Genomic DNA, 25,555 nt, shown 5'->3' with positions numbered 1-25,555 from the left:
TACCTATAAGAAAAACTAAATAATATTAAAATAATACTTGAAACAGAAATATATGACCATAAACATGTAAATATAATAAAAAATACATATTAATAATAAAAATATTCATTACATTTATTATCGAACCCAATCAGCCCAGTTATCCTCATAAATTGAATAATCATTTTTAGTGCACATAATTTGGAACATTTTGACGGGTATTTTTGGCTATGATCCCGACGACGTCTCACTGATAAAACATAATATACCATTTCATGGCTTGATTTACATTGACTCACATTCTTAAGTCAGCTTTGTCCAGTGCGATAAATGAATATTTTATGGCCGATTCCAGTCCTCGTCCAGGGTAGACGCGTTCGGCGGAGCGTTGAGCGGCGCGCGCTACTCAAACATATAACCGTGTGTGAAAATGTTTGTAGACAATGTCTTTTTTAGTTACACTTTATACGTTTGAGTTGCGCGCGCCACTCAACGCTCCGCCGAACGCGTCCACCCTGGACGGGGCCTTACTATATCGATATCATGATCGTACCTTCATTATCATTAGTAAAAATTACAAGATAAAAAGAACTTTTTATATACAACGTTTTTAAATTTTCTGTTGAATCATATAAACTTGACTTGACTAGCTTAAACGACCAAAAAAAATTGTATTTGATAGAAATAATACTGAAATGTCATTTTGACACTCATATTGATTTCCATAGTAACGCACGTATATATTAATAATTTCCTAGCAATCAATAATAGTGGATTGGATTACGGATTACTTCCGAAATAACTTTTCATACAAAACAGAATTAACTGAAAATTAATTAAATTCTACTTAACGATGGCTAAAAGTATTAAAATAATGTATTGGCATCGTGTTCTGATATATTCTAAAAGTTTCAAATGTCTAGGTAGTCGGGAAGTTAGTTAAAAATTGATTGCAAGATTTGTACCGGACAAACAACCACCGGATAAATAAGAATACGACCTAATAAAAACGTTGTAAAAAGTGACTTGAGTGAAAAAACTAATATGTATTATATTATAAAATTTACATATTATACAATATTTTCCCCTCCCATCTCTCTGTTGCACGTGATTTATGCACATTGTGGCGTAATTTTGAACCAAACCCATATAATTAATAAAACTGGATTGACATCACTGGTAATGAGTAGTATTAAAACGATATGCACATACAGTATTATTATTTATAAACTTCCGATTTATACAGCAATTATCAACACTCAATGTCGAACAAACAAGACCATTTTATAATAATACATAATTAAAGTAAGTAATAAAAATGTAAATACAATGATATGGACGTCAATTCATGGACGTCAAACCTTTTAATTTGCTCTTAGAGCTTCTTTTAATTTTGATTTGGAACGAATTCATAATCACTGAGAGAGAAAAAAAATGTTCTTTTGATTTACACCACCACTGACTGTATTGTAGTCGTTCTTTTCGCCAAATGTTTATCGTCGATTTTTGGTTTTTTAATATTGAGGTTTCAAAATATTAATTGAAAATGGACAAAAAAAGTATTATTGCATTTAACTAATACACATACCTACTCGACACAACACAGCCTAATTTCTCATTTATCGGTCTTTTGTCTATTGCACTCGGGGTACCTACACCATGGCCCCTACATCCTGAAACGGGCCCTCAGGCTAAGATATTTGGCGGGCCGCCTACCTACCGCTATGATTAAAGGCAGTGTGAAACACTACATTAACGTTTTTCAAAATATTGGCGATTTTTAATACATCTACTTTAATAATGGAGCTGTCGAGTATCGACACATAATAATCAGAAAATATATTGCACAATTATATAATTTTAAATGTTCATGGTCATGAAGTATAATAGCGCCTCCGGCGACTTTTTTACTATTAAAGCTAATTTATGTTGTTTTTATTGATGTGTTTATCTCACTTATTTGGTCAACCCGACACGCCGGGCCCGCTACAGCCCGGGCCCCTAGGCTAGAGCCCTGTCAGCCCTCCCCAGCCATGACCTACACCACTCCAGAATTCGGGTGGACACCGAACGATGTAGATTTTTTTCTATTTCCGTCGTTAATCAAGGGAAAATCTGGATCTGAATAAGTTGCTGTTGTACAAAATGCTAGTTTTCAGTACGTTGATTGTTAAACCGACGCGACGCGAGACAAGTTATTGTTATGCAGGATGTCGATTGTCTCTTGTTTGCCCTCGACTGAGTTGTCGAATATGACAATAATTTTAGCGGCGTATTCCAGGTCGCACAGGGCACAAATAAAGAGGATTTCCAGTTAGTTATAAGTACACTATGTTTATATAAAAATCGATGTTTTTAAAAATCAACATAAAATACACCAAAACTATGTATTGGTCAAAAATCTTTTCGAATTTTTATACCAAATATGACCATAAAATAATATGCAACATTAAGATGGCATTCTTTAACGCAGTACTTCTCAAACTGGGGGGCGTGGCCCCCTTGGGGGCCCTGGAGCTGCTGCCAGGAAACCGCGAAATATTTCAGTATTTGAAAAAAAAAATCATAAAAACGTGATAAATGGACGACAATATTTCCCAAACTTAAATTAAGACCAAAGTGCAATTTGATAATAACACTACTTGCTAAATTCTTAAAATATGATCATATTACGTAGGCAGCTCAAGAAGAATTGATTGATATTAGATCAGATACTTCCCTTGAAGTCGAATTTAATGAAAGAAGTCTTCCACAATTTTCGATAAGACGACAGCAAGAATATCGGTCAATCGCAAAAGCAGCATTGTTAATCATACTTCCTTTTGCCACAATATACAATAGCATTTTTATCATTACTGGTAATAAAACATAAACACAGGTCTTTGGAGAAAACCCTGAGAATTAGGATTTCAAACATTGCAAAGGATATTGATTTCTAATGCAAAAATATGCAATCGCACCCCTCATTAAATTATTTTTGTATGCTGTAGCTGTAATAAATTTGAAGTTAATTTTGTTCGTTTTTTTTCATTTTTGCTTTGCTTTGTAGCAAATAAATGAAATGTTCTATTATTTTTAATAAAAATGTATCTATAATAATAATTAATGGTAAATAAAGTACTGTTGGTAAATAAAGGCTAAAAATTTTAGGCCTTGGATTTTTTTTCTGATTTAGGGAGCCATGGAATGAAAAAGTTTAAGAAGCACTGCTTTAACAAATTCACATTTCAAATATTTTTTTAATCATAAGCTTATCTTTGACTTTAATAAAATATAGCTGTATTTGTAATGTCTTTAAGATACCTATGTTTTTATTAATTACTAGCTGACCCGGCAAACGTTGTTCTGCCATATAAATTATTTCTAGCGAATATTTTGGTTGTTAAATAAAAAATAACGAATGTATCGTAAGTGTGTGGGGATGGTATCTATGAAAGAAAGAGGAATGGAGCGCTATAGACGATGACCGCCGATAAAAACAAAAAAACACCAACCATTCATTTTCTCAATTCAAAATGAGTAATGATGTTCATAATGAATGAATAACCTGTGACAGGATCTCGTTGTTTAATGTTTATGCAATATCCGTCTTGTCTCTTACAGAAAATTAGAGGATATTGGAGAGCGTCGTATGAACGGTGTGTGTCAGTGATGAACTCCAGATTATTGTTTCTTCTTCGAATCACGATTTCTCGCGTCGATGTGCGGTCGCCAACCATGATTCCAGCAATGTCGTCAACAACAGGCGCATTGAATCGACGCACATGCTCTCCAGCTGGTGTTTTATCAGGAAAGATGACAATAACGTGATTGTCACTTTGGAATTTGTGCATGTGTGCTTTGAAGAATTTCAATAATTCATTGTGCTTATTCAATAGGGCGTCCAGTTCGCCGACGATGCGCCTGGCATTAGGCTAATTGAGGCTATTGTAGCCGCAACGTGCATCCACACGATTGATGTTCTCGCCGCCCATGAAGTAAATTTGTAAAAATTTATGTGGTTCGTTTGGCATTGGCAGCAATGAGCCTACTTTGTGGTATACTTGGCCTTGAACGTAGAATGGAATTGTTGACCATTTGCCGCAGTATTGTGAACTATTTCTGTTGCTCCGAAGTCATTTGGAAGCATGAATTGAATGTGCGAATGGACTTCAGGAACAGGTTTGAATCTGGAACCGCGCCGATGAGCAAGCCGTTCAATGGTTCTGGTGGTATCTCAATTTCTGGTAGTTGCACTTTTCCCGATGCGCAACACATCCCGGCTGACTCATGTTTGAATTTGAGCGCATGAAAATGGGGACATTCTTTGTCCATAGCACCAATAAGCACTTTCGGATGAGTGGAATATTTTATATCTGGATCGTACTCGAATGCGAGACGAAGGAACGAAGCGGATGTAAATGCTCGATGTACTTGTTGGCATTGTCGGTCATTTGCTCTGCGTGTGTTAACTACGAACCGGCGCGCTTGGCTCCGTTCCAATTGTCGTTGTTGATTTCGTTCAGCTCGTGCCTCTTGTGATTGAGATGCACGCAATTGCAACATGCTCACACGCACGTTTTTTTTTATCTTGTTGGATTTGTTCGTCTGTTCTTTTTGCTCTACTATTTCGCATGTTTGTTGCTTTATTCGTTCGATGGCCCAAATGGCCCCCCTTGCGTCTTGCTGGCATTGTGCACTGTAATACACGCACATAAAAATAGATAAATTAAAATAAATCGTACAAAATTTTGCACGCACTGCGTTGTGATATGCCGAACGAAATGTCAAAATGACGCGACGCTTCTCTTGAATTCTTCTTGGACGTAGCGCCATCTGTCATTCAACAACATAAATAATTTCGTTCTGTTTGAAATACGAACGACGGTTAAATTTTTTCATACAAAAATAATAAAATCGCGATTAAAAAATGGGAGGGTGGGGGTAGGAGGGTGAAAATTTGGGGTCATAAGTATTTTTATATGCCAAATAATAAAAAAAATACAAAAAAAAATTGTCAAAAAAAAAAAGAATTTTTTTCTGGATAGAGATACCTTAATCACCTAGCGGTATGAAATGTACTTGTTGACCTATTCTTATACCTAACAAATATACATAAAAAAATTCATAAAAATCGGTCGAGCCATTTCGGAGGAGTTCGACCACAAACATCGTGACACGAGATTTTTATATATATAGAGATAATACTTTAAAATGTGAATTATTAAAAAAATATCTAAAATTGTAAACTTCGTATTTTTCCACTGGGTGCCTCTTGTAAGTGTTTTTAGTGATTTATTTTTTTGCGTGCAAGTACGTATCTGTATGAGAAACGCATTCTTTATTAAATTTGGGTATAATTTAACAATATTGTATGACTGGTTTTAACTGTTTCAAGCACCCCTTCAAATCTCCTGACGAATCGATTGTGTCATCTGTATTAAAGAAAGTCGTCGCTGGTTTGATCTTTAGTAATATTATATCAAGAAATATGGAAATTATGTACGTCAAAACAACATGTCATTGAGATATTATGTATGCTTGCATTTCCTTCCACCGCCCGCAACGTCTCTACACCCAGTCTGCAGGCGTATATCGTGGCGTAACGAACGTCAGGCGCTCTTCAAAGTTGTGCCGAAAATGTCCAGGAAGCATATTCCCAAGACATTGGTTGGCGTGCACTAGACTCTAGAGCAGTGGTTCTTAACATGGGTTCGATCGAAGCCCAGGGATTCGGTCAGTTTCAGGGGTTCGGCGGAAGAAAGCGGAAGATAACCTGAAGATTTTTCAAAAAAAGCTACCGTTATGGAAACGACGAGCAGACAACGATAACTTCGCAAACTTTCCCCTGCTAGACGACTGTGTAAGTAAGATCGAAGATGTATCTGGAATCGGAGACATTTCTGTACCCGCGGACCTGAAGCAAGCAATTGCCGCGCACTTAGATGAGCTAGCCGCTGAGTGTACCCTGTTATTGCTAAGAAAGCTCTGGAGATTTTCATATCGTTTGTTACAACATATCTTTGCGAGCTATCCTTCTCGAGGATGCTGGACATAAAAACGAAGAAAAAGAACAGACTTTGTTGCAAAAATGACATGAGAGTGGTACTTGCCAAGGTGAAGCCGCCCATTTCTGAACTGGTCTCTGAAAGGCAACAGCAGAAGTCACACTGATTTGCAGTAAATATTCATTATTATGACAATATAAATTAGGGACACTCCCAGAGAATGTGATCGGCATTCTGTAATTCGCCACATAAGCAAGTCGGAGATTCTATTTATAGAGAATATTATATTGTATCCTAACTACTCTTTAATATTTATTAACAAGAAAAAGATGATTTATCATTTCTCCTGGCTAAAATGCATACTGCAGACCGAGATACACGTTTATAATGTGTTTTCTACATCGCCATGGATGAGAAACATTGTTCATTTACAGATTGTTGATTTTTTTTTAGAATTATTAATAATCATGTCCTTGCTTTTTCGTACAAGGTGGTTGTTAGTAATTTTGAACAATCACAAACACCCAGGCTTTGAGAAAAACACATAAATATTGTGTGTCCTGACCAGGAATCAAACCCATGAACTCTCGGGTGGAAGGCAAGTACCTTATGCACTGCACCACAAGAGCCGCCAAGTAATTACTGATTGGGATTTGTATAAATTTTTAAATGCTACATTGATACATCCCAATTTCGTGTTTTTATATTGTCTCATTTTTCTTTGACATCACTTATATACCTACATAAGTAACCCCGTTCAATTATAAATGTGACATTTTTTTCTCAAAGAAAGTGTTAATAAGAGTAAACCTAAACTGAGTAATTACTCCGTGGGAAATTCGTGTGTAGGTAGCACACGTTTTAGATAATTTTAGTGTGCGAGAGCCCACATCATTATCTTAAAATAGTGCAAATTCCAATGTGCTGGGAAAATCAATGATCTTTATAACAATGGAAGTATGTAGACATATATATTCTGAGACTGAAAGAATTGACAAATCGGTAGCTATTATAACATGTACCAATAACGATAGTTTTAAAATAGGTACTGACAACGCTACGCGACTATATAGAGAGACATTTTACACGAACAGCTAAAACGCCACGGGTTATTGGCTACCAACCACCTCTAAATTTTGCAAACCACACATGACCGTCAAAATGCAGCTAACCTGAGCGCAGAACACAAACGCTGTGAACTGATCACGCATGACTCAATGACATGACATAACCGGTGCATCCGGAACATCTTTTGTCATCGCCTCCCGAGGCATTCCGATCGCTACCCGCTTTTCGAATTCTTCCTTCAAGAATCGATAATGGGTAAACCACAGCTTTTTACCTGAGCATACGGCAAGCAGAAGGTAACGCCAGTCTGAAAGATCATTCACTATGATGGAAACTGGGATGATGTGTGACAAGGATGCAGAGTATCACAAATCATACATCCCAGCCTCGTGAAACGCATCACGAATCGATGACAAACTTCAATGCAAATTAAAATACCGATAACACGTGTTTAATTTTATCACATTGAAATTTAAACGTTCTTACAAACTCACCCAGAAAGCAGCCTACGTCCCATTGTTTTTGTGTTTCATGATTGTGCTTCATATATAAAAAATATGATTATTACATTAAGTTTACACGATGTTACTGATGACGAAAAATTACAATGTAAAGGAATATTCGTAAAATCTTTATCAAAAATAATTACAAGATAAAAAGAACTTTTTATATGCAACGTTTTTAAATTTTCTGTTGAATCAGATAAACTTGACAATTCTATGTATTAATAAAAACTTTTTATTGTACTTGATAGAAATACTGAATAAATATAGAATACTGAAATGTCATTTTGACATTTCATATTGATTTCCATAGTAACGCACGTATACATTAATAATTTAGTTGCTAACAATAATAACTTTCCACACAAAACAGAATTAACTGAAAATGAATTCAATTCTGCTTAAAAATGGCTAAAAGTATTAAAAGAATGCATTGTCGTCGTGTTCTGTTATATTCTAAAAGTTTCAAATGTCAATCGTCCAATACAAACTTGGACAAACAAGAAAAAAAAATACCGGACACACAAGAAAAAATCTTTACCGGACAAACAAGAATACGAGCTAATGAAAACGTGGTAATAAAAATCAAACGTAATGCTGCCCTTACATTTACAATAAAAAATCAATCGAAAATACTGTAAGTATAGTAATTTCGATCGCTTCAAAACATACATTATAAAACATGAAATTAATTCTAAACATTTTAAATTCAGGGAATATAAAAAAATGATCTGGGATTGGATGCCTCGATGTCAATACAGTAAAGTCATATCATTTAACATTTACCACAGTGTCTTAATCTAAGGACCCAATGAGTTCAGCTAATATAATATTTAGCACAACTGTTACCTGTTGACTGTTACGAATAACGGTATTCGTCAAAACATATTATTGAAAAAAGAAGTACCTATGAATAAATATAACTATTACAATTTATTAAAAAAAAAAAAAAAAAACTATTTTATAGCAACCTTATAAAGTACCTATCTACATTAAATTTATTATGTTGACCTTGAGAACTGCTAATTTTTTACAAATACTATAAGTCTCGGGTACAGAAAAATCTCTGTGAAATTCAACGTTTGTTGGATGTTCTATAAACGTTGTATCAATAATTAATTACAATAGTTATAGAATAATTGGAAATATTTGCCATGAATGTTTTCTTTTTAGAAATATTCATAAATATTTATGATATATATATATATATATATATATATATATATCATAAATAAATAGATGTTAATTCATCGTGACAATTCTATAAGTAGGTATATTCGAGAGATTTTGTTTTAATGTTATTTAACTTTAATTGGTTTCCAGTCAATATATTTGCGTTTTGGCAGGATAAAACTTAATTTAATATACAATGCAGTAGTAAGTAATGAAAAAATTGCATTATACATGTATGCTTTCTTAACACCAAAAATACCTTTTTTTGGATTTTTGAAACCGGTATTTTGGTATAAATAAAAAATTGAATACCGGTATTGCAATCCCTACATCAAAGTAATTCTGATTTAATTCTCTAGGTATTCAATTATTGGAATGGAAGACTCGTTTTGACGCAACGGCGAATGCGTTATCGCGTGTCTTAGCCCTTAGCTTAAATTAAACATACAGATGCTTACATACACCAAAAATTGTTAAATTGACATACAAACTAAAAATTAGTAAATTTTTTGGAAACTTTCTCTCAAACAGTGGTAGTTTTAAGTAGGTACCCATGTGAAAATTTTGCTTTTGCGATTAACCGCCATTACAATATGACGTGTTACAATGGATATTAGAACACAACAATAGTTATGCTGTCAGGATTTTTTATGCTTCGATTATATTTTAACTAAGATGTCGATACTTTCTTATGAAACAATCGCATCTGTAACTAAACCGCCACTGCTCTCAAAAGTTGTAATATATTATATTTGTACTAGTTCCTTCATGCATCACCCATATGCAACGCATGACCTACCTGCCTCCACGGAAAGTCACTGTACGTATGTATAATATAAAGCATTTACTCTTAATGTAAATTAAATCCTAAAACTACGATAGGTATAACGTGGAAAGACTACAAAGGAAGCAATTGGATAAGGGAGGCAGAAAAAAGTGCGTGATATTATAATGCTATTATATTAGCCTGATATGTCACTCGGTGACTGTACAACATGGCCCCCATAAGGGGGGGCTGACAGGGCTCTAGCTTGGGGGCCCGGGCTTAAAGGGTGCCCGGCCTGGCGGATCGACCAGTCAAGTGAGATAAACACACATCACAAAATTGCAATAATAGTAAAAAAATGTCGACTGCGGCGCTATTTTACTTAAAGCATGTTAACAATTAAAATTACGTGGTCGTGCAATGCAATTTTTGCAAGTGGGTGTATTAAAAATACAAAAAATCGATAATACCCTAAATTTTACCTCGAACACTATTTGGAATACACCACTGTATATCATCACACTGCCTTTAGCTTTAGCGATAGGTAGGGGGGCCGCCAAATATTTTAGCCTGGGGGCCCGCTTCAAGATGTGGGGGCCATGCTGTACAACCACCGAACAAATGATGCAGTCATACAATGGTAGTGTATACGTTTTATAACTTTGCACTTTTTTGCACTCTTTACTATACGGATACGCCTCTTTGCCTGATTACCACGCATAAAATTAGATCAAATGATATTTACTTGTATTAATATAATATGTGGTAAAAAATAAATAGACAGATAATTTATGTAAATAAAATATTTTTGGAATATATTACATCATTTTCATCCTAGAACCCAAGTGCAAAACTATGAAGCATATACTAATAATTCTACAAGGGGCACTAAACTATCACAGCTTCTATATTCCATGATACCCACAACGATTGAAATAATATGTCGAATAGAGAATATCTACTTGTTATTTACTTGGATACTCTATGCCACAAGAGTAACCAAGGTAATAACAACTAGATAATGTCGACGCGATATAATACAAATCTGCTCAATCAACTAATATATTATTAAATTCGGCGGATGTTAGTAACATAATGGAAGGAGTATTCAGTAATGGATCAACCCCATCTAATAAGGTCGATGACGTCTTTTTTGAGTCCCCATGTTGTAAAATAAGCATCAAAATATTCTCACACAAACTTCAAGCAAGAGGTCTTCATTGTAAATATTCTCTTAAAAAGGTATTTTGAGCTATCTTAATGTGTACCCTTATGGCTCGGTTATAGTTACATAGATCAATCAAACAATATATATGTATGTTTAGTTAATTGTGTTAAATTAGCAATGTTGCTGGCATGTTTATTAATCGGAAAATTTGGGATATTTCCTAATATAATTAGCGCATTTAATAATCGATTCATTAACCGCAATTTTTCACGTTTCCTTATTGTGGTTATTGCATGCTTGTTATTTATTTTCGTAAACTGTATATAACCTTGGTCGGTTAACTCAGAGGCAAACAACCTTCTTAAAGCTACTGGCAATTTTTATAACGTTTTTCTTAGCTCGTATTCTTATTTTTCCGGTGGTTTTTTGTCCGGTACACATCTTGCAATTGATTTTTAACTAACTACCCAACTAACTAGACATTTGAAACTTCTAGAATATATCAGAACACGATGTCAATTCATTTTTTTAATACTTTTAGCCATCTTTAAGTAGAATTGAATTCATTTTCAGTTAATTCTGTTTTGTATGAAAAGTTATTTCGACATCATTATTGGTTGTTAGGTGTCTGGGGTCCGAGCAACTAAATTATTAATATATACGTGCGTTACTATGGAAATAAATATGACATGTCAAGTACAATTTTTTTTGATCGTTTAAGCTAGTCAATTCAAGTTTACATGATTCAACAGAAAATTTAAAAACGTTGTAAGTATATAAAAAGTTATTTTTATCTTGTAATTATTATTTTATTAATGGCTGCAAATAATTGTTTAAAAAAATATATATTATTTTAATTATTTTAAAATTTAAAAGAATTGAACCAATTAAAGAAGGTACCTACGAGATATGGAATAAAAACGAAAATGATACATAAAAATATAATATTATTTACGTATTACTATCCGTGTCACTAAGTAACGTTTGTTTTGCTGCCTGAATGCAACAGTGAGATAAAGTTAAAAACGAATCGATATTAAGAATTATGCCAATAAATTTCTGAAAGCTATCAATTTACCTACCTACATAATGATTCACTTAGATTTTAAAAAAAAATGATATCCTATGTAAAAGAAAAAGCAAAACTTATATTTATTAAAATTGTCCCGTAACTTCAAAGCAACAGTGGGATACCTCAGATAACCCACTGTTAATAACGTCATCTTACTATTAATTATCATATATCGTCATTATTATAAACCACAGAAAATACAAAATAAACATATAGTTAACTACTTCATTTGTAAGACACAAACATTAAAGTTCAATAATTATTGTATTTATGACTTATTGGCACTGTTGCTTTCAAGTATCGATTTTTATGACTGTTTTTGTTTTCGCTCAGCCAAATAATAATATTATAGGTACATCAACTTTAAAACATGAGATGCAAATTCATAATATGAATAAGATGTTCACCAGTCAATCAATAATCATAGTATGTATTCTTTCTAAAACTCATGACTGAAAATGTTTATTTGAAAATATATACTTATACTTACTTCAAAATGCTACTAACATCTTCATAACGAAATTAATTATTTCTACATTTATTTTTGTAAGCATCAATAAAATAATAGCTTATTTTTTAGCGAAAATGATTCATTTATGTTGCAATTCCAAAATATACATCTGGAGTTTCTTTGTTACCTACATTATTTATGTATACATTAAAAGGATTAGAAATAATAGAATTTCTCTGCTTGTTTAATTAAAATCATTTTTTTTTATCGTAAAAAATGTCTTATTGATATACTTAATTCAACATATTGATACTCAACTTCTATTTGGGAAACAACTCAAAACACCTTGTTCTAAGATAATAGTGTTTGAAGAAATGTTAAAGCTACTTAGAAATGAACAAAGACATTTTACAGTTTAACAAAAATAATCAACCCAAATATTTCTGTTTATAATTATTGAATTAATGATTAATTCCAAAAAGGGTTGAGTAATCTATTTTATGATATGTTGAAAACTTTTTTGGTTATTTATCTTTTTTGTTGAATTATAAAGAAAATATCTTTCTACATTGAATGCCATTATTAATTAAAAACCATTAAATTTTGAGTTTTTCCCTATAGATGTTGGGTATCGATATATAGGTCCCAAAAATATTGTGTATGCGTATATCGTCCGTGGTTCAACGGTTGCCGACCACTGGGTTAACTCATTATTTTTTTTATATATTAACTGTAGGAAATTTTATTCGTAATATTGACTCAAAAGTTTATATAGAATAATTTGTTGCCATTTTCATGTCTTCCAAAGAATCTAGATATTCTTTTTTTAAATTTAAGCATTTGTTTTACCCATTGAATCTTATCAAATATACCAATTTACTAATTTGAATCCGAATGCATGACTATAGCGGCAGATATGTCACTACTTCAACATGAATTCATAATTATTATATTACTTTTATACTGAATATAAATCTGCGATCCACTGAATTGAAACATCGCTTCTATCGTAATACGGTGAATCGCGAAATCTTGGGCTTCCAGTTAGAGATTTTCCTAATCACGAAAACTCTCGTTTCGGATTTGCAACCGGTTATAATATCGATCAGAGCCTAACCTCACCCCGAAAAAGGTTTATGCCAATCTGATTGTGGCGCTGCACATGAAACGTAACATATTCAGCCACTGATTTGTTTTAAGAATTTAGATTGGCATGGCTGCTAATATTCTATCTCTCCATTTACTGCTAAAAAAATCCAATTAAATAATTGATTTTTTTAAACTAGTTAATATTACAATAATGATAGTTATTTAAAATTTAAATTAAACTCAATATGTAAGTAGAACCTACGTATTCCTTATGGTCCAACAATCATCAAGATCGATTTCGTCCGCATCAACAATACATTTTCAGCTGAATCATCAGTTTAATCATTGGTTCATCAAATCCTGATGATTATTAAATCATTTGGAAAAAATACAATATTGAAAAATGTGTTTTATTTTAACTAATACACTATCTGTCCACCAAAAATATACGGTACCTACCTAAACACTTATTAATATATAATAGGTATTAAAGTTTGTTTTGCAAGAAACATATTCTCACAACCATAATAAAATGTTAAAACAATAACATTGTATTTTGAGAACATGGAAACCATTTGGAAAAACCTTTATTGAGAATTTACATAATATAATATTATATTGTACGTAAATTAACATAATGAAATATTATAATAAATGTGTAGGTAAATAATACAAGGAAAATCTATGAATAGTTACATCGATATTTCACCCCATGTGTCTTTTAAATGAAAACCTGCATAATAACTTAACCAACGTTTTTCAAACATTTTCCTAAAATATAAGGCTTGGAAAAAGTTATTAATAATTCCGCACCGTCCAAGTTCTTCGAGCGTGGGAAATTATCGGAGTTTCTCTTTTTTTAGTAAATAGCATGTCAAAATTTGGTTTACTTGTCAAACCATTTGTAAACCTTGTTTTCAATTTCATTACCATGATTTAAATTACAAAGTTGGTATCCTTTTATAGGCAGAATATTTAACACTTCAGACAGCGTTGTTTTTAAAAAATATTCTCAAGTATTCCACTTCTATTGATAGCCTAATGTTGGTTAAGAGGAGTAAAGTGAAATGTGTATTCGAATCCCACATGGTCCAAAACCACAGAACAGATAAACAGATAATAAATAGAATACAGATATGCTATATTCAATACGCCGTATCTTGATGCAGGGTTTTGAATGTGTGAGTGTCCTACGAAAACGAGGCACGCACTATGCACGTGCAATAGTGTGTGTAATACACTAACATTAAATGAGCGTAAATGCATAAGCCGAGAGCAGTTTTCAGTATTCGACGTAAAACGTATTCTTGACACGTGTGTAAGTTTAACTCGGATTCTTCCTTACTCGAGTCGGTTACCTGCTACCGCTTTGCCCGTTATATATTTCAGTTCCCATTATTTCTGAGTTCCCTGTCCAAAACTATTTCTAGGATTTATAAATTGACATGAACCTTGAATCAAATATAAAAAAACCAAATCGTTCAACAATTGTAATATTGTATAGAATTGAATATAAATTTAACAACGTTAATCAGTTATATTATTTATTTGAAACTAATGCAATGACTTAAGAAAAGTCCACATATATGACGATGACGTATTTATCATTACTTCACATTTAAATTGCATCTACCGTGAAATCGATCGATAATAAGAGCAAATTGCAATTGCAAAAGCAATTGTCTTTGGTTGGAATCTTTCCACTTCCATCATAGTACCCATTTAAAGTGCGCCAAAAATTAAATTATCCATTATAAGTATAAATTATAATTTTAATAATTTTACATTTATGACATGCATATTTTTTCTATTAATGTAAACATTATTTATTTTTTTAATATCGATTATGTAATGACGTATAACAAGTAATAAGTAAATGAGAACCACTGCATTAGGGCGATATTAGATATCCTCGTAGTAACTACGCTCGGGTAAAGTCAAAGTGTATATAAACATTAGTTACACACAAAAAGGGACTCAGTTGTTCAGTTCTTTGCAGTAAGTTAGTTGCATTACAATCATGGTGACGGTACGTTCGACAATTTTCTACTGCTTTGCAGCAATATTAGCTTCGGTGGCCGTAGTTGAAAACACAACCCTCCGTGAGTAATGTTTTATATTAATTCTATAAAGAAATTTGTAACATAGGTACATTTTATTTAGATATAATTAATTTAAATAATAGAGAACTTGATAATCAAAATAAATCTTGCTAATAGTATTTTTTATTACATACTTATTCATTAAAATAAAAACTATATTGAATGTATTTCGTTATACGCGTCATTGTGGCTTAAATATTGTATTTGGTCAAATAATCAATGGGAAATACAGATGTTGTATAATACAGTTATATTTTATATATTTTGAGAATAAATAAATTTGAAATAAGTATTCAAATCGATTTAAAATCGAAACAATAACCGCTATTTTAAAATATGATAGAAATCCAACAAAGTTACGTTCATACAATATAATATAATAATAATAACTAAACCAAAACCTGCCAAAAGTATACTAAATAATTACTAAAGATATAAAGAACTTTTTATATACCACGTTTTTAAATTTTCTGTTGAATCATATAAACTTGACAATTCTATAGATTAATAAATATAGAATACTGAAATGTCATTTTGACATTTCATATTGATTTCCATAGTAACGCACGTATATATTAATAATTTAGTTGCTAGGACCCACTTAGCAACCAATAATAGTGAGTAGTAAATATTACCTTTAACGAATTTTTTCCGAAACATACAAAACAGAATTAACTGAAAATGAATTTAATTCTGCTTAAAGATGGCCAAAAGTATTTAAAAAAATGCATTCCCGTTGTGTTCTGATATTTTCTAAAAGTTTAAAATGTCTAGCTAGCCGGGAAGTTAGTTAAAAATCTTGGACAAACAAGAAAAAAATCTGTACATGACAAACAAGAATACAAGCTAATAGAAACATGGTACAATATTATGTACTTTCATAAACTGATAAACTAGCATTATAACAAATACCGATACGTCAAAAAATATTTTACTTATAGTTATTACATTAAAGGTTCATCGACTATCAAATATTTGAAAATAGAATACATGGAAAAAATATACTAACATTAAAAACAAAAGCGAGGTTTACCACAAAATACTATTTTGAAGAAATGGATGCATCTTATTATGTATTGAATAAGATAATAACTTCTCAAATAGGTACCTACCCTACATATTATTTGGATGGATAATATAATATATAACGCAGAAGAGTATTTTGTGTGTAAATAACAAATTTCGTTCCATCCATCAATCAGCACATTGATATAATAAATATTATAACATCACATTTTTGATTATATTGTTTATAAAGTGTTTATATATACTTAAAATTGGTTTCAAATTCAGTGTATTTATAAAACGAAATATAGTACGTACCTACATTGTTTTCACTAAAATGAAATTATGAGTGAACAGAATAATAACAATAGTTGATAGTTTAAGTGTAAAAAACGTTTCAAGAAAGTAATAAAATGTTATAATTATATATCCATTGTTTTTATAATTAATGTCAAATCAGCATCAATCGATTAGTGCTATATTTGACGTATGCACATAGATATTGTAATTATTATTATATTCATTTTCTCATTGGTTCAAGGTAAGTTATTGCATTAATTAATATTTTAAGTACCTTCTTAGAAATATTAAATTATTATGTAAAAATATTCATTGAAAATTACACGATTATGAATAGAAAATTATAGGGTTATGTTATTATTAATTTGAATTCAGTGATCCAGATGCGTAAATAAATATTGAATATACATAAATATTGTTTACAAACGATCGTCTATTAATTTGTCCACGTGGAACACATAAAAGTACAGATATTATACACAATAATTATTAAGATATAGATAGATTCGTATTATTTATTGTGAGAAGGCGCTCATTTCTCTATCCGTGCTTCACCTCTTATAATTGAAAATTATTTACACAGTTTTGATTTCGACTTCGAAAAGTTTTTGTAGATATCTAGAATCGAGATGAAAGTTTAGTAAATTAATCTTAGCTACCAAAAATATTGTCTATAAGTTGTGCAAATTCTATCAATATCGGTCCAGTAGTTTTGAGTTACAACCAAACAATCGGGCAGACATAGCTACCTCAATTTTAATGTCAGTGTAGATCAAGAAATACAGTTCGGTTATGAGGAATACAGTGGCAAACACATTTTGAAAATACCCGATATACTGGATTATTTGTTAGGTTAACCTAACCTAAGCTAACCTAACCTTACCTAACCTAACTCAACCTAACCTAACCTAAACTAACCCAAACTATCAAATAATCCAGTATATCGGGTATTTTCAAAATGTGTTTTCCGCTGTATTCCGCATAACCGAACTGTACCGAAATAACTAGTATCTTAACACATTTTCAATTTGATTCTGAAGGAAGAGAGCAGTATTGGATTAAATCAAATTTTGGAAATAGTTCAAAAATAAAATATACCTAATAACTTATTAAGTGTTTGTTACTTTTTAAAACCATTTCGTCAGCTGAATGCAGAACTATTCTAACTCACATTTGAAATATTTTGCAGAAGAGTTTTTTGAAACAGCCTACTTCAGTTATTTATTATTTATATGGACAAGGATATGCACTATTTTTTTCATGAATAATCCTACTAAAATATGATGTATCCATTTATCCATAAAGATAAAAAATAATTTCAGTAAGTTGTTTCAAAAAACTCTCTCCTCAAAAATTTCAAATTTAAGTTAGAATTTATAGTTCTGCATTCAGCTGACGAAAATTTGTTATCCATTAAAAAAAATGTTAATAAAATATTGTCATTTTTTCACAACTTGGAGATAACATCGTTATTGTGTAGGCTAATAATACTTTCATCCCACGGTGGAGTACTTGACAGTGCGCCGTTCGTGTGACAAAAATACTTTTTTTCAGTATAATTTATCCAAAATAAAAAATCGATGAATTGGACATTTTTTTCTTTTACAAAAAATATCTTTTAATATAACGTCAACTCAAAATCTGGGGGATTCTCGATTCTCTCAAGCTCGAAACTCAAATTCCTGTTGGAAACGAAAATAATACCTACCAAACAAAGTAGTATTCCTTCACTATCAAAAACCTCTTTTTTCCAACCTGTCACTGTTTATTACTTGTATGCAAAAATAGAGGTAAAAATATATTGACACATTGGAATTACGATTAAAATCCATCTGATATAGTTGAAATAATATAATATACCAACGTCAAATTGTACATTTTACTGTCTCTTGTCTCTTACATTGTGTAGAGTGAATATTTTTATAATATATAATAGGTACATATATTAATTATATCGAATCATAACTCATTTTACATTTTTGAATCTCGTAAGTTACTGAAGCATTTTTCCCGCTCTAACATGGTTTGGTCTACAATGATCAATTTACCTGCATAGTCAAAGCTATACTTAACCTATTCTGAATCACAACACTATTTCCTAGTGTCAGGCTTATCAGGCACTAATAGGGAGTGCTGAGAGAATAGTCAATGCGCTTCTTAGAAATGTAGATTTTCAGTGATGTTATGTTAATTTGTTAAGATTAATCTTTGCTTAGAATTTTATTACAGCTTGCTTTATTACAACCCGCTCTTTGATAATCTAAATGCTATATTTTCAACGTATTTAATTAATGATTTTACTACACACAGTATGTTTTAAATGAATAAATACAATCTATAAATAATTTTAAGTAATATTTTATGACTAATGTAAATATATTTTTGATAAATGCTATAATGAACTTATTCTTCCTTATTTTGTTAACAGCATCATTCATAAAGCCATGCAGCCGGTCCAGTCCCAACTTGAACAAATGCCTCTTAAACGTGACTCAGTCAGTATACGGCATATTCACCAAGGGAATACCAGAAATGAACATCCCTACCCTAGACCCTGTCAGCGTGAAGAAAATCACTATCAACATTCCTGGACTGAAGGTCACCTTCGATAACGTGAATTTCTTCGGATTGGGGGGAGGGAGAATCAACGATTTCAAGTAAGTGCATTTTTACAACGTTTTATTAGCTCGTATTCTTGTTTGTCCGGTGGTTGTTTGTCCAGTACAAATCTTGCAATCGATTTTTAACTAACTTCCCGACTAGCTATACATTTGAAACTTTTAGAATATAATATCAGAAGTCAATGACAATGCATTCTTTCAATACTTTTAGCCATCTTTAAGTAGAATTGAATTCATTTTCAGTTAATTCTGTTTTGTATGGAAAGTTATATTAGGAAAATCCGTAAAAAGTAAAAGATTATTATTGGTTGCTAAGGAGGTGGTCCTAGCAACTAAATTATCAATATATACGTGCGTTACTATGGAAATCAAAATGATATTTCAGTATTCTATATTTGTTTGTTTGTTTTTTATTTACTTCATATCCAGTACAAGTTTGAGCATATTGAGCATAATAATTCAACAGAAAATTGAAAAACGTTGTATATAAAAAGTTCTTTTTATCTTGTAATTATTTATAATACAATATACGTATCGTTTCGACATTCATTAAGTTAATTTGAAGATTCACAGGTGCCAATAGTGAATTCAGTTGTCTCTATGAACATGTGTGTATTACAAAAAACAACTTGCCACACAAAAACTGCAGTTAAAATATTAAATTCAACAAACAGTTATATACAATTATAATTTAAATGGCTTTTTACGTACCTATTATCATTGAGTTATCGGGGATCAAACGTATGCAATTGCGATATAATATACTAAAGAATGAATTAGGAGCGGTATTCAGAGTATCATGCAGGATGTAGAGTTTTAAATGTTTGTATAAAATAAGATTCACGCATGTAACTGTTTTGTGTAAAATGTACTATGTATTTTATTTCAAACATTGAATAATATCCCATAGAAATAACGTAAAAAATATTGTTAAGATTATTTTTACAGTAGCGTATATAATTTGAATTGTTCTGGACAAGACTCATTCAGTTGTTCGAATACTAAAACCTAAAGAATTATTTTTTCTTATGGTAATGGAATAATAATCTTACTTACCTACCCATAAAAATACTGTCCACATATTGACTGATATTGATAATTTTAATTAGCACCTCTGCGAAGCTTTAACATATCTCAATTCTGAATTCTAAAGTGTCTTTATATAATAAGGGCTCCGTGAAAATAAAAAAAAAGAACGCCACTGGTGTATGGAAATAATTGAAGAAGAAATTTGGTTCTTGGACAAAACTTAATAACTATTTTTAACTAATTTCTTCTTTCTATGTCAATTTTTAGTTGAAAGACATTATAACTCTATTTGAAAATAAAACACATTAATAATATTCAAGAGTGAGCCATCATCAACCGAAATACAATATCAATACTATTATTAACCAGTATAAAATATACAATATTACAGATATACATATTTTAAAACCAATATTATTTATTGAAGATATGAACAATAATTGAATTATAAATTGATGTGTCCAGATTTTTTTTACGTATGTATCAGAGATATATGGCAGTATAGTATTGATACCAAATTCATGTCTAAATAAAATACTTAAAATTACGTAATAAAAAAACCACCGGTATACAAGGAAAAGACAAGAAAATAGTGAAGTAAGTAAATTAGAAAATATACAATTATATCGTGTATATATGTAAACCTATAACATACTAAATGAGTAAGTTAGTAAGTGAGCCATCGTAAGTATATTTTGATACCAATTAATATCAAATTAATGTTCTTATTGAATCTAATAAAATTGGAACACAACTGTATGCAATGCTCCACGAACAATGCGATATTTGTTTAATTAAATGCTATACGGCCAACTTTTCCGGTAAGACAGCTCACGTACTACGTGCAATAATTATACTCATTGTAGTCATCGCCAAACTATTCTCATAGCGCGCAAAGAACATACTGCGCGACGGTAAGGGGAAAATACACTTTTTTTAAAAGCGCTGGTATTAACATTTTCTTTTTTCTCACTCCTGCGGCAGGCCGGAAATAATCAAATACGACTAGGACAAACAGTGCGTTATTTGTTTATTTCAATGCCACACGGCCAACTTTTTCCCGTAAGACAGCTCACGGTGAATAACGTTATAAATTAGACGATGTCCCATTATAGCGGTAAAAACTGGTTTTATTTTAATTAAAATTGATTTTAATTATAATAATATGAGTGGTAGTTGTAAGAAGATTATGAAGAAAAATTCGTTTGCCAGTTATTAATAGAACATCATTTGAACCCGTTTTTGCAATTTGGAAATCGTTATAAAGTTGCCATAATAAATAATAAAACAATTATCAACCATATGACTACCTACACAAAGAATAGTATTATTACTTCCTAAAGAGTGTAGTAATGCAAATATTAATTGATTGTGTATTACAAATAGACCAATAACAACTATTAGTTGTCGCATTTTGAACAGTACTTTTCCGTATATTCTTGAAATATTACAATATTGATTGAAATTATTATCGTAAATGTACACATTTTTTATGACTAATTTTAATTTTGCACAAGACATCACCTTCCTATAAAATTAATTGCTTCAGTAACTGACCTGTTCACCGCAAACACCTGTAATAATTATTAACCATGATCCATTAATATGTATATCAGTGTATAAGTATAATCAATCTTCAGTGGTGTTTGGTATGATTCGATTAAAAACAGTTTAGCAGAGAAATTCTTATACCCACGATGACTGAGCGGAAACGTGTCGGACTATAATGTCGTAGGTTCGAATCCCGCAAAAAATTACATGTTTTTTTTTCACTAAATATTTGGACCCAGAAACAGAAAGAAACAAAAATCTATGTATACAACCTCTAATCGAATAAAATAATTACAAGATAAAAAGAACTTTTTATATACAACGTTTTTAAACTTTCTGTTCAATTATTATGCTCAATATGCTCAAACTTGTACTTGATATGAAGTAAATAAAAAACAAACAAATATAGAATACTGAAATCTCATTTTGATTTCCATAGTAACGCACGTATATATTAATAATTTAGTTGCTAGGACCAGTTGCTAACCAATGATAATGGATTGGATTACGGATTTGTTCCAAAATAACTTTTCATACAAAACAGAATTAACTGAAAATGAATTCAATTCTACTTAAAGATAGCTAAAATGCATTGACATCGTGTGCTGATATATTCTAAAAGTTTAAAATATCTAGCTAGTCGGGAAGTTAGTTAAAAATCGATTGCAAGATTTTACTAGATAAACAACCACCGGACAAATAAGAATACGAGTTAATATAAAAACGTTGTAAAAAATCAAAGACACAAATTGAGACACATTGACACAACGACACATTGACACAAAGACACATTGACACAACTTAACCCTGAAATTACGCATATTATAATTTCGTCTACTGCACACGAATTACATAGGGTACATTTAAGTATTATTACCCTAATTCTTTCCGACGCTCTCACATGAAGCCTATTGCATCGTTTTCTCTCGCTCGGCGTCGCTCTAACTACGTTATATTTTCTGTTAAAACTATCGAGCTTTACGTTTATGTGGTACCTATGTTTATATACTGTAGGTACCTACTGTTCTTATTGAATGTCTTGTCTAAGGATTTCCAACACCATGCCCCACATACGCTTACCTACTCTTTTGTGCATTTGTTTAAGTATATGTATACTATATATGTATTATAAAAGAAAATATAATTGTTTTAATATTTTAAATTGATTTCCTAAAAATACTATAGGTGCCGATTTCGTTATGTTCGTCATAAATTTCTTTTCGAGAAACTTAAAGAACATTCACTAATAATTTATTCTTATATTATTATAAACATAAAATACAATACAGTGAACTATTCTCATTAGTTTTTCAATCGGGAAATTCATTTCCATTTGTTATTTCTTTTCTATAAAATAATAGTAATTTATGTAATTTGTAAAAACGTTTAAAAATAGAGAAAGGCTTTACATACCTACCTCATTACATAGCTTGCTGTATGACTTATTAAACGTTGTTATATTAAATTCATGGTATTACTGCCAAAAGTTGGTACGTCTTTATATTAATATCATGTTGGTCATAATTGCCATTTGAAAGTTTGATATGCCTTATAAAATCAGACATAATGCTAATTTCTGTGTGCTTTATGCGCATGTTCTATATATCGGATTGCTTTGATTTTTATTTCTAGTAAGCATATTTTTTATATATATAAACATAATACGTTGTAAACTCTAAATACCTCTACGTCTTGCTTTAACCTTAAACATTTTTTGGATTATGTTTGGAGTAGCCTGACTGATTAATTTAGATGCAAATTTTATCCAATATGACAAAAAATATTGTGTACTTAATGTACCTGAGTTTTATGATTGTTTCACTGACCCGAGCGAAAATAAAATGTCTCTCGCGTTGTGATTATTTCGCGCGGTCATTTTGACAGTTGCAGTTTATTTGCGATGGGTGCCAAGGATGTTTCTCGCAGAAACCGGATTCGAGCGTTCAAGGTGAGGCGACTGCGTTCAACAACTTAACTGCTACTCTATAAGACGTACTAACTAGAAGTCAGTAGACCCTCTGACATATATTATAGCACCTATATATGCAGTGGCGGATTATTCCACGAGTAAAAAACCGCCCATCTAAATAGCTGGTGTAAAATCAGCGCTCGAAATGGACAGGAACGCACCGGAGCACCGCTCCGGTTCGTGAAATACTCAGAACTACAGCTCTGTCTCATGGAAAAATTGAAAATGGCTCTCCAGGTCTGGTATTATTAAGAAAATCGTCACATCTATTTACATTTTTTATATAGTTTAGTATTGAACATACATAATTTTTAAAATACTTCTGAGAAAATAATAGGTATATTATAATCAATATAATAAATCTTTTTTGAAAAAAGTAAGACACCCAGAAGGATCGAACCTGCATCTCTCGGGTTTTGCGTCCATGCACATATACCACTATGCTATAGGCGTCATACTTAATTACGACAAATTTTAACTAATGGCTCTTAATACTCTCTGAAGCGCTTTCCAAATTGGTTCAATTCCTGCTGGGTGTCCTACTTTTTTCAAAAAAGATTTTTTCTATTGGTTATAATATATTTTCTCAGAAGTGTTTTCAAAATTATGTATGTTTAATAATTAGAATGTTACATTCTTAAATATTGTGAATTATTCGTTGAATAATAATAATAGTTAATTAAAAGTTTAATAATAAATTTGACATGTCGTACACAATTTCATCAAAGAAATAAAAGATTTTGTGTTTAATATAACATAAATTCTGGGTAATGAGAGTTTTGTATGATTCCATAGAATTTGGGTTTAGTATTCCAAAATTCGCCTTCCGACATTTTCAATGTCTGTGGATATTGTATGATAAATAATTACTAATCGAACTTGTTAAACGATCATAAATATAACACATTATTTATGAGCACAAAACAGTGACGTCCCACAGGGGCTATACTTACAATGCACTGCTTATATACAGCAAATAAAGGAAGGAAACTTAATAATTTTATAGCATACCTATATATTTCGTAACAAATAGTTTTTCGCCTGCTTAAAATTATTGCCTGTCCATATCTTTAGTTCTAGTGCATATTATATGTCTAAATATTGTTATTTCATCTATCTAAAGTAGGTAGGTATGTATATAAGGTACCTATAATAAAAAACTCGCTCTTTTCTGAAAATGAGCGCTCCGGTTTATGGAATTTTGTATTTCGACCACTGCCTAAAATCATTGATTTTAATGACCATATGCATAGTAGTAGTTATTTAAATAAGTCGGATTGCGCACTTACGTGAATAGATTTTCGGATAATTGATAAAAAAAAAATCACATTACGATTACGGCACCATTGGCGGCGAAACATTGAAACAAAACTAATTACGTTTTGTAAACTGAAATAGTAAATATTATAGTTTCCGTCGAAACAATATTGCATTGAGTACCTACCGTCAACCAAAAAAACAATTAATGTATAATTTTTAACCATTTAACCGATTAGTCTGGGTATAATTGTATGTAAATATTAGTGACTACAATACAAATTAACAATTAAATTATTTAAATTTATTATTATTAACTATTTACCGTTTACCGTTCAGTATAAGTATGAATAATTTATGGAAAATCATAATTTAAAAAATTACACTTCTAGTTGACTAATGACCAATGTCATTGTAGTTGACATACTATGCATAAGACCCTAAGGCTTAGAATATCAAACATTT

General features: G+C 31.3%; 1 protein-coding gene across 1 annotated transcript in view; it reads left to right on the top strand.

Moving 5' to 3' along the window:
* Positions 1–5,666: 5,666 nt before the first annotated feature.
* Positions 5,667–25,555, top strand: part of LOC147075745 (circadian clock-controlled protein daywake-like) — a 28,411-nt gene continuing 8,522 nt past the window's right edge. The window contains exons 1-2 of the mRNA XM_085942373.1: positions 5,667–5,694; positions 19,092–19,320. Of these exons, the coding sequence (XP_085798499.1) occupies positions 5,667–5,694; positions 19,092–19,320 (257 nt within the window). The remainder of the gene's footprint in view (positions 5,695–19,091; positions 19,321–25,555) is intronic.

This window comes from Rhyacophila brunnea, unplaced genomic scaffold (genome assembly GCF_057557595.1).
Source record: "Rhyacophila brunnea isolate RB1 unplaced genomic scaffold, BYU_Rbru_1.0 scaffold_14, whole genome shotgun sequence".
Lineage (NCBI taxonomy): Eukaryota > Metazoa > Arthropoda > Insecta > Trichoptera > Rhyacophilidae > Rhyacophila > Rhyacophila brunnea.
Note: the sequence above shows the minus strand (reverse complement) of the source record. Positions and strands in the feature narration are given on the sequence as shown.